Raw genomic sequence first — 11,381 nt, 5'->3', positions numbered from 1 at the left:
ACACACACACACACACACACACACACACACACACACACACACACACACACACACACATTCAGGTATGCGTTAATCATGCACTGAAAGTTACAAAACAGCACCCACCACATGGACCCTGACAGATGGCAGCTGGCCGCAGAATACTTAGCAAGCAAACACTAAACCTTTCAGGAAACTGCTCATCACCTCATTTCTGATTGAAGAAAGATTAACTACACATAAATATCATGTATAAAACTGATTTTAGTAGTTGTTGTTTTTTACTGATGATTACCTCTACATATTGCTCAAGAATGCCATTCACTTTAGTTGGCAAACCTTTTCTTTCAGCAAATAATGCATTGCAGTTTAAGAAAATTTTAGCACATTTAAAACATTTCTGTCTTTAAGGACCAGCCTCATCTAAAGACTACTGGAAGGTTTCATAAAGAAAAATTCATACCTCATATTGTTGTACTTTTATTAGATTAGTCATTTTTTTTGACTTGTTCACTTGAAATTTTAGTTTTTCCTCAAACACTTTTTAAACTCATTTGTGTACTTAGAGTCTTGCAACATGACCAACTTCAAATTCAAGTACAAACTTTGTTCATATTAATTAAATTTTATTGGTTTATCATGGGCTAACACGTGTGTTTCACTGGCTGGATGAAATGTTTTTGAAATGCGTCGTTTTCTATTCTGAACAATATTTCAAATTTAAAATAAAAATTAGTGGATTTTCACGAAAACTTGAAGCTCTTGTTCTGAAGTTCTCTGAAAGCTCTTTTATTGTGGCAGTTACATTAAAAAAGAATAATTTTCAGGGTTAAATATTCTGCTTTTCTTCTCTCTCTGTACCATTTAAACATTGAGCACCCTTAATCATTCAAAAACATCCGAACATTTAAATCTGAATTATCTACTTTTCATTGTATCGTTTTATTTGTTTAGTTATGTTTAGTTTGCCCATTGTTGAAAACTTGGTTTTAAGTTTTAAAAAACACAAAACCTCCATAATATTAGAGGTCAAAACAAATTAGTCGTAGATGGTTAAATCATTCAGAATATATTAAAATTCTCTATTAATGGTTGAAAAAGTATTGTAATTAACCATAATTGCAACATACTTGCAAGCAACATCAATAATAATTATGCTTGTGGTTTTAGGTGTTTCATGTGGTATTTATTTAAACAAACATCAAAGGTTTTGTGTGTGCGTTTGTATGTGTGTACCATTGTAACCAGCAGCATTGGTCTTCCAGTCAGGAGCACTCAGATGCCCGGCTCTTGAGGTTTTCACAATGATGTGCTGAACGTCTCTCCAGGTTAGAAGAGGACTATGTAAGAAAACACACAAAAGACACAAACCCACTCACTGGTTAATCTTAATGCCCATAATCTTGGTAAATAAGCAACTAAAATATGTTTTTTAAAAGCAAATGCCAAAAAAATCAGAACATAACCGAAACAACAATATATTGAATGATTTATTGTGATGTAGAAAAATTAGAGGGACAAAGAGATAAATCTCAAGACTAAATAAGGACAAAACGACCATTATGATGTCCAAGAATATTTGTTGTGGGAGTAAATTTTAAAGTACGGAGGTAGGTATGTAGATGAAAGAGGAACTTAAGTTTAAGATAAAAGGAAAAACAGAGGAACAAATGATGCAATATGAAATAAGGCAAAGAAAACAGTGATCTACTAAATGCAGAAGATTAGATTAGGGCTTAAATTACAGAGGACACAGATGAAGAACATAGATGCTTGTTCATGCAACCCTGGTTTCTCAGATCTCACGTGAGAGCCATTATGGGATAGCAGCCATGTGTCTAAAGTCCTTTGATGCCCAAACGCTACATTAAAGGGAAAAAACCAGGAAGAAGTGGGTCACTAAGTTTCCTGGGATTCCCTTCAATCTCATATGTTGGCCAGATGCTCTGTTCCCTCCCTTGTGTCTTTCACTCACCATCTGAGACTTCCAGAAAATTTGAATACTCTAAAATGTGTAAGCAAAAACATTTAGATTTTATAATTTAGAAACATAAATAATTTGAGAAAAAGACAGGGAGTAATAGCTCATTGTATGAGTTGGTTAAACAGGAAAAGGAATGTGTAAAAACCAGAACATCGAAAACGTTTGTGCTCATCTCGCATTAGATACAGATCTTTACAAATCGTAATTAAGAGATTTACCAAGAGAGGATTATTCTTCAAAATTAAGACATGTCAAGAAATGTGATAAAATAACAGCCAATATGGATTTATTCAGTCTATATTTCATGTTTTATTCATGATCTGAGTCTACTGTATGTTTACATCTTTGTAATAAGTCCAATATGCATGTTTAATAAAGTAGAACACATTTGATTACAATTAACCTGTTCAATTTATTCAACACTTTCAATTGTTTGTTAAATTCCTTATTTATTTTTAACAATTCTGGGGAAATAAAAGTATATTTTAAAATGTTTAGTTGAAACTTAAAAATAAAACACTTACGGACATAGGGATGAGTATCTGTTCAGAGCACTGGTCTAAAATGAATTTCTATAAATTAAGAAAGAACAAAGGTTGTAGAAACTCACATCACTTCCTCACACTGTCATGAATTTATCTGTACTGGAGACATTACAGACCTGCTCCTCATGCTGCAGGTCACTAAAGCTTTCAGTGAGCCCCAACTCATAATATTCATTATTATATCCAATATCTGGAAAAAAAAATTGCTGAAGATTTAATGATAGGTGCAAAATAAATAAAGGGGGGAAGCACAGATAAGACTTCAAACAAGTCGGAATAATTAATTTTCAGATCAATATTAATAGGCTTTGCTGCCACTGTGTAATTATGGTTCCATTAAAGTTTTATGGTCATTAATTAAAAGTGACTTTGGCATCGCTATCTAGGCCATGACCGCCTTCTCATAAACAAGCCAATACTAATTAATAGAGAGGCTCACATGCAGGGGAAAACCTGACGCAAATAAGAAGTCAGATACATGTTTCTTGATGCTTCTTTCAGATTTAACTACARATTAAAGTTTGCACGGAAAAGAATGACTTGGAAGGGAAAGGATAGAAGAGTCCATCACCACAATGCAGTCTAATCTAAAGTCTCTTTCTGTGATTTGAATTTAAACATAAAAAAACAAATAGAGAATAATAATAATAAATTTTACCCTTCTCTGTCTATTTTACTATTTAAAAAAACTCAAAGCGGGAGAGGTTGATAGGCCAGATTGTTGCTCTAACTTTATGATTACACAAATTAAATTTCAGCCTCGTTAAATAATTAAAAACTAAACTTCTTTTTTTGTCAAACACACACACACACACACACACACACACACACACACACACACACACACACACACACACACACACACACACACACACACACACACACACACACACACACACACACACACACACACACACACACACAAACTACATTTCTAAACAAAAAACAAAATGATTCCTGAAGATATAAAGTCGTGCTTTGCCTATTTATGCACTCACAACTTGACAAAACAGAACAAAGATCATGTTAATCCTCAGTTATACAAACAGAAAACACTTTAACAGAGTTTTGATTGGACCAGGATAATAGCATTGTGACACATTACAAGATAAGAGCAGATATGTTCAATAAAAGTATAGAACAAAAGTCGTCTGTCCCGCATTTATTCTGTCCTCTCCACAAGTGCATACACGCAAGAATAAACTGAGAGTGAAAAAAAAAGCACAGAGAAGAGAGTTTGCCTTGGAGGCGTTAAAAAAAAAGTACAGCAAGAATGAGCCAGCAGAAGAGAAAGCAAGCAGGGCAGAAACGGTGTGTGATAATCTTGTTGAGGAAACAGGCTTACGTGCCCAGCACTGCCTGGAAACCAAGAATATTTTCTGCTGAGGGTGGGGGGCGGGGGATTTGGATTGGATTATCCAGGTTAATCGATGTGACCTCAGTTATCTGAGCTGCTCAACATGTGATGATGGGTCTAATTCTGAGTCCCTGCACCTGCACTGCAGTTCCAATTAATGAATTCATCACAAATCTAAAGTCCTAAAGATAGATAAGAAAAGCCGAATGGCATCTGCGGTGCCTCGAAGAGACGGTAACATCTGAAAATAGAAGAAATTCGAACAAGACGCAAACAGAGGAAGAAGTTACCAGACTTTAATGCTAATGTGTTACACACCTGCCCCCGATCCCAATACATATACAGTATATCACAAGAGACTGTAACCATCAATGCAACTAAATGTGGCTGCTGCATTACAAAAAAAATAGCTTAATCCTGTTAAAGCCCAAATAAAATACCTTGTTAAAATGATATGCGATGAGAAACAACAATCGGGGAAGCAGACAAAACCCATGAGTACCAATGTTTACTGGCAGATTATTTTTCTCTACTCAATGCAGGTCTGATCCATTAAAACCCTCTCAAACACTCTGAAGACCAAACATTTCAAGAAGTGCTTCGTCGTCATCACAACTGCGGCCTAGATGAAAACAACAGGTAAATATCAACAGCTGTTAAATCCTTTCATGCAGCTTTGTGCCTCTGCCACTCACATTCTCATATAGGTATTTATTTGATATTTGTGCTTCTCTGACTTTTCCCTTCCTCACTATTTGTGCTGAAGTTTAAACAACAACGCATTCAATGATGAGTTTTAGGCCACCGTTCAGCTAAACTCTACTCCTGCTGCTTTCTCTGAACACTAGAAGCTGACATAAACATTCAATCCAGTTGTTTTAAACCTCCACATGATGTTAAAGCTTGTAAATCCTCTGTGCATGTTTCCACAAATATTTCTGGCATTAACTGCTAAAAACAAACAACTTTTTTGAGTAGTTAAATCTTTTTTTTTCTACTGGAGACTCAGCAACAGTAACAAAACAATGTCTCACGTGTGCCTCTTATAGATCAATAAAGGAAGAGGACAAGAGGGCATTAGAGGTTAACCGTGGGACAATGGGGATGACAGGATGAGGTTAAGTGGATCTTACTTTGCCTCCAGGGCCAGAGCGATGATGGCAGCTGCCATGGGAGCAGAGGCTGATGTCCCTGTRTGGCTGTCTGTACACCGGTGCCGCAGATCTGTTGTGATCTGCAGAGGGAGGAGAAGGACAGGATCAAAACAGAGGGACGGAGGGGATGCAATGAAAGAATGAAAGGATGAATGGGGAGCTAGTATTGACACCAACAGCAGGACTAAAGGGGAGAAAATGACAGACAGACAAAGAGCGGAGTCATGAGGATCAGGCAGAGTTAGACACACCTGAAACTCCTAAAACACACATTCCAGCTTTGACACGCTTCTGTGCAAGACACACACACACACACACACACACAGCTTTTTCCAAAGCACCAGTTGATGCCCAAAAAGAAGAAAAGGGCACAGTGTATTAGCCACTAAAAGGCGATAAGTTATTAAAGAGCAGTATATTTGCTTTGACTGTATGGGCTCTAATCAGCCATCAAGACAGCCTGACAGTCAGTCAGCCAAGAAAAGCTTGGCTAACTTCCAGTCTGAACCCTCATCAAAGGACTTTCTCTGGACCGAAAAGTTTAAAGGATTATCTGGGGAAACACACGAACGCACAACTCACAGAAAGAGAAAGTTAATGTACARCAGTTTTGTAATGAGTGAAAGTGATGTCATTAATAGTTCATAGGACACTTCGACCAACCGTACATAAGCCAAAAGGATAATATGTATACATCTTTACTGATGAACAAAAAGATGTAGATAAGATGTGAAATGTGTGTGCTCGAGTGTGTGTCTGTGAGGAATTTAGCGAAACACTGACAGACAAGCTATCTCACAGTGGCCAACTGTCTCAGTTTGCTTCAGTGATGTGGTCTCTTTCAGTTACAATGTTGACCCTGAAATCACACAGAGAGAGAGAGAAACCATTTATATCCTTACGATCTTTCTGTCGTAGTTCTCCCCGCTGCTGTATGTGGTGGTCAGTGTGGACGAACACTCCTCCAGGTACCAGGGTTTGCGTCCGCTCTCGGCCGTGCTGGAGATGGAGATGGTGTAGATGGAGTTGGTGTAGCCATCGCAGGAGCAGTGGTCTCTGCTGCGCCCGCCGTTACCTGAGGCCCAAACAAAGATGGAGCCACGGCCCTTTCTCCCCTGACAATGAACGAAACAGATTTTTTAAACATCATTTCCTACTCATGTTTTGCATTCCTATCCGAAGTAGCTCAACCAAGTCAAGTCATTGTATTGTGTGTCTTTGAGTGTTTGTGTGAAATCTAAATTTTGATTTTAAATCGGAACATTGATAAGAAGGCCTGTTTAATAAAATCACTTACACAAGTCCTGAAAGATTTGTTTTATTTGCAGACTGACAGCCTACCCAGAGAGTTATAAATAATTAAATTTATCTTCCAGAACCTGTCTGTAAATTCCCTCAGGAACTGATAAGAATAACCAAAACATTTTTTCCCTTATGGGTACTCAGTGCCAGGTATTTTCTTATCAGTGCCTATTTAGAAATGACTTTCAATTTCCAACATTTGTCCTCAGCAGTCTGAAAAATAACCAGGAAATAAACCCTGTGTAATTTGATTGAACCTTGGCGATTAAAATAATCTAACAGGCCACAGTGTAGTGGAATATAGGCTGGTGTTGATGATTATCAAGTTGTGCTAGTGACTTTTTAATTGCATGTTGACCTGAAAGMGTTTTAGCCTGTTTTCATGACATTTGAGAGGAGGGAAGCTGAATCACTGGGTGAGATGGACCTAAAGCCATTTGACTGTATTTTATCTGTTTTATACCTGATTCAAAATGTGACCTAAACAAATAACTTCCTGTAAATATTTTTGGGAAACAAGCATTGCATCAGTTAGTTGCATCATTATTTTTGTTATTTCTTAAGGAACATCTGTTGTAAAAATAGAAGTTATGGCTTCTCAAATATGTTTTTTTTAACTTAAATGGTACATGAAAATGATTTCTATTTAATATTTAAGTTGCATTTTTTTTATTTCTCTTTATTGTACATTAAAACCAATTTGGTTTGTTTATGTTGTGACTGTTCAGTTTTTTCTATTTTTTCTGTTTTATTCGTCCAGCATTACTCAGTGTTTAGTGAATTTATGTTTATGTCTTGTAGTTTTATTTAGTTTAATATGATAATAGCTCAATTTTAAAACACGTTTTTGAAGCAAATGAAAATGGTTTTTTTTTGTGTGTGTGGATGTTTTAGACACATGTAAAGAACAGCACATTTATATAAAAAATATGTTTGTAGATTTAACGATCAGATTAGTCTGTTTCCTCGTGTGCAGTTGGCTCAATTAAAATGTTTTTTCCAGGTTTGAACTAATTTAATTTGATCTAAACATCAGATCACCAGACAGGTGGTTATTTAATACAGCCAAGTTCAGCCAGGAGTCAGTCCAAAAAAAAAAAACATCTGACGATCTGATGGACACTGAAATTCACACTATTTGTCAAGACACACAGACACACACATATACACACACCTGAGGCAATAAAAGATACGATGGGAGTTTTTCAATAAAAAGGCTCCTGTCAGGGAGCGATAAGCGCATGAAGTCCCTCTGAGTGAGAGGAGGCTCAGTCAGGAGCAAACGCTGGCAGATGAGTGATGAAGAGTGCTTTTAAAACCAGTTAACAGCAAAAGGGAGGAACAAAGAAGGAGGAACAAGAATGAAAGGGGAAAGAGATGAAATTTATCATTAAACTAGGATGCTGATCACTGTCAACAGATCACAATAGAACAAACAGAGCTTGTTCCTGTCTGTGCAAGTGATTTAGCCAATTAATTTTTTAGATTGTGAGAACAGATGTCAAGGGATGGAAAAAAAAATAGAAAACAAAAAGGCTGACTTTTCAGTGATGGAAAAATCATTCAAATTTCAACAAACGACACCTGACATATAAACTCAAATAGACACTGCACACCAGAAAAACCTTGTTTAAATTAAATGTGCAGCAGATCGGGACAGAGTGTAAATCTTGCCACAGCTGTCAGTCCTACCTTTTACACCTCAGCTGTCAAACTGTCATTCAGGTCTACATTACACTAGCAAGCATGCCATATTCACTAAACTTCACAAACACACACACACACACCGCTACAAGCACATGTAGTAAGAGTCAAGCACAAATACTGGTACTCACACCAGCTGGACAGACATCTTCCTCACCTCTGTTATTTTCAAAGCCGAGCCTGTCAACAACTAGAGGGACTCCTCTCCTCACACTCACTACCTCTGTGTTTCTTTTCGCTCTGCCTTGTCTTAAGGATTTTCTTCTCAGTCTTCAAGACAGAAATGTTGTCCTCTATTGACCACCGATTCGTCTCTAACTTCCCTGAGGTCTAAAACTTCTTCACTCCCAGAGAGCTGGGTGTAGYAAACGATGTGAATGTGAACCAGTAAACCAGTAAATGACTTTACCCCCTATTAACCTCTTTCCCTCTCAATGGCTCTGTGAAAAGAGCACCCACCTTGTCGTTTGGGAAAACAGGTCATAAATATGTAAATGAATAAATAACAAAGCAGAAATGCTCTCTCACAATCAAGAGCTTCACATGTAGAAATAACCAAGGATAAATAGGACTGAGTATACTGAATTAAAACACATATCTGCTTCGAGGATTTTTTTAAATGCATTTTATTCTGCATGAATGCTGAAGTCAGTATTGTGGGTGACTGGTTTGTTTGATGTTTGTGCATGTAAATGTGATCATGTGCCTACCGAGCGGATGCCGTTCTCAAAGGCCTGCCTGGCCAGAGCTGCTGGTCCATCCACAGTCTTTCCATCATCATCGGGTCCCCAGCTGGCGCTGTAGATGTCAATGTGCTGCTGGCTGAGGCTCAAAGACTTGGCYTCCACCATGTCGGTCACATCGCCATCCAGCATTCGAACACCTGAAACACAGTGGGGGGGTGGGGGGTGGGGGCAGGGGAAATAAAAAACAATATTTAATGTACTGTCCATGTTTTCAGCAAAACATGCTGACAAGGTATTAAAAAAATTATTAAAAACAGAAAGGTGCATCATGTTTTTACCTATCTGCTGTTTTGCTTCAGAAAAAGATCCACAGCTATAAGTATTCACTGCTGATTTGTGCAACAAGATCTTTCTCAATTTTGGCAGCTCTTAGTGGCTATGATTTGTTTGTAGAAAAGAGATTTTACTAGAATTGTTTGTCCTCTTTTGAGAGGCCACTTTTACCCTTTAATAAATACTTACAAGGTTTCACATCGTCCACCTCGTCCATTTAAAATAAAGAGTGATTTGAGGAGTTAAGAAAACTAGAGAAGCATTGCAGGTGACTTCAGAGTGTTATACTGTTATTTATCATGTCAGTATCCTAACAGGTGGTCAATATTAAATAAATCATAGAATATAAAGCCCTGCCAAGAAGAACAGTATGACACAATTAATTATTAAATACAAATATACTGAATCACTTACCCCCTATTCTGGCATTATAGGCAATTCCCACAATGCAGTGGGAGTTGTTTGCAGATGCAGCCACTTCACCTGCGCACCGTGTGCCATGCCTGAGGAAAGACATATTGCTTAAAAAAACAACTTGCACAGTTACATACAAAACATTATTTTAAAAAACCTTGTTTTGGTACTGATGGTTCTGAAAGAATGAAACTGACTTTTGTCATAAATTTTGTTTTCTCCCCAATTGTACAAACACAGGGGTCCTGTTTTGATCCCTTGTGAGAGCAGMAAGCAAAGCAGTCGACGCCACTGACGTTCATAAAAAAAGAAAATGATCATTTAAACAATGTCTAATATATTTAATATGACAGACTTCTCAAATTTCTCTCCACAGGGTAACATTCCACCAGTAACTGCAGTGGTGACAATCGGCCCGGGTCACAGTCATGCTACGTTTGTGTCGGCTGCCTCCTCAAAAACACCACTTTCAGGATCTGCACAAACACACATTTCCTGTAGAGAACATCTGCTACGCAACCCCCCAAAACATCTCTAACCGCTGACATGGAAACCCAGCATCTAGAGGCCGAGCCCCCCCAGTAAAGACAGGGGACGTTACAGAGTCCAGGGAAGCAATCGAAACAAAGTCTGTGTCAGAGCAAGGCGGTTATAATAATGTAAAATTTATTTTACAATAAATTTAGATTACATTGGTGGTGCTGCAACCTATTTGTTTTCTACTGTCATTTAAAAATAAACAAAAAAATGCATAAATTTAATTTATTTCTTCAAAAATCAACATTTTTTTAACATCACAGTGTTCAGTCTTACTCTGCTCTGGGGTAAYGCAAAAAACACAAAAGAATATCTAAATACACACAACATACACAATCAAGTTTGAGATATTTTCTTTTACTCAATTTATAAAATCTGACTTTCCTGCCTTTTTTCTTACAAACCAATTTCAGCTCTACCGTCTTCCTCTTTCAGGTACATCCAGATATATGTTTAGAAGAAGGGAAGATTTAAACTGACCAACAATGAAATCAGAAGCTAATCTTGCTAAAAACCCACTCTGGCATATCAAATGGCACGTTTTTCCTCAGCAGACATTTTGATTTGAACAAGCAGAAMGATCACAGGTGCAACAACAACGGTACCGTTCCAGTTCGGCACCTGTGCAAACTGGTTGGTTTGTAGAACGTGCCCAAAAGCAGAACTTTCTCCTGAGTGGTATGCAGGTCTTGTGAACACGTGTGTTTGTCTGGCTGCTTTAACGCAAAACATTGTCTGCAGGTACATGAAGGGAAACTTTAAAATAGACATTTAATGCTTTTAAATCCTTTTTTCACATTTAAATCATCCACTTGGGGTCTATATGAAGTGGAACTGCAATGCTTTGGTCTGAATTCCTCCTTATGGTAACTCCACAAGCCCCTCTTTCACCCCTGTTCTGAGGCGTGTCTCAGATCAATTCATTTTGAGGCTGTCTCTTGAATCCTTCACACCCCACCCCACCCTCCAGCTTCCAGACTGGTTCAGTCTTTTTTTATTATTCATTCATTTCATTAAAAACAACATAAATTCAATATAATTAAAATTCAAATCATAAATAAATGAAAGGGGTCTACAGACTGGGAGTGTTGGGGTCTACAGACTGGGAGTGTTGGGGTCTACAGGCTGGAGGTGTTGGGGTCTACAGACTGGGAGTGTTGGGGTCTACAGACTGGAGGTGTTGGGGTCTACAGACTGGGAGTGTTGGGGTCTACAGACTGGGAGTGTTGGGGGTCTACAGACTGGGAGTGTTGGGGTCTACAGACTGGGGGTGTTGGGGGTCTACAGACTGGAGGTGTTGGGGGTCTACAGACTGGAGGTGTTGGGGTCTACAGACTGGAGGTGTTGGGGTCTACAGACTGGAGGTGTTGGGGGTCTACAGACTGG

The 11,381-nt window shown here is 38.1% G+C and overlaps 1 protein-coding gene across 1 annotated transcript in view; it reads right to left on the bottom strand.

Moving 5' to 3' along the window:
- Nucleotides 1–11,381, bottom strand: part of pcsk5b (proprotein convertase subtilisin/kexin type 5b) — a gene marked incomplete in the record, with an annotated part of 79,677 nt that overhangs the window by 42,179 nt on the left and 26,117 nt on the right. The window contains 5 exon segments of the mRNA XM_014017337.1: nt 1,216–1,319; nt 4,999–5,099; nt 5,922–6,134; nt 8,736–8,908; nt 9,459–9,547. Coding sequence (XP_013872791.1) covers nt 1,216–1,319; nt 4,999–5,099; nt 5,922–6,134; nt 8,736–8,908; nt 9,459–9,547 — 680 coding nt within the window.

This window comes from Austrofundulus limnaeus, unplaced genomic scaffold, assembly GCF_001266775.1.
Source record: "Austrofundulus limnaeus strain Quisiro unplaced genomic scaffold, Austrofundulus_limnaeus-1.0 Scaffold166, whole genome shotgun sequence".
NCBI classification, from domain to species: Eukaryota; Metazoa; Chordata; class Actinopteri; order Cyprinodontiformes; family Rivulidae; genus Austrofundulus; species Austrofundulus limnaeus.
This window is presented reverse-complemented; position numbering and strand designations above follow the sequence as displayed.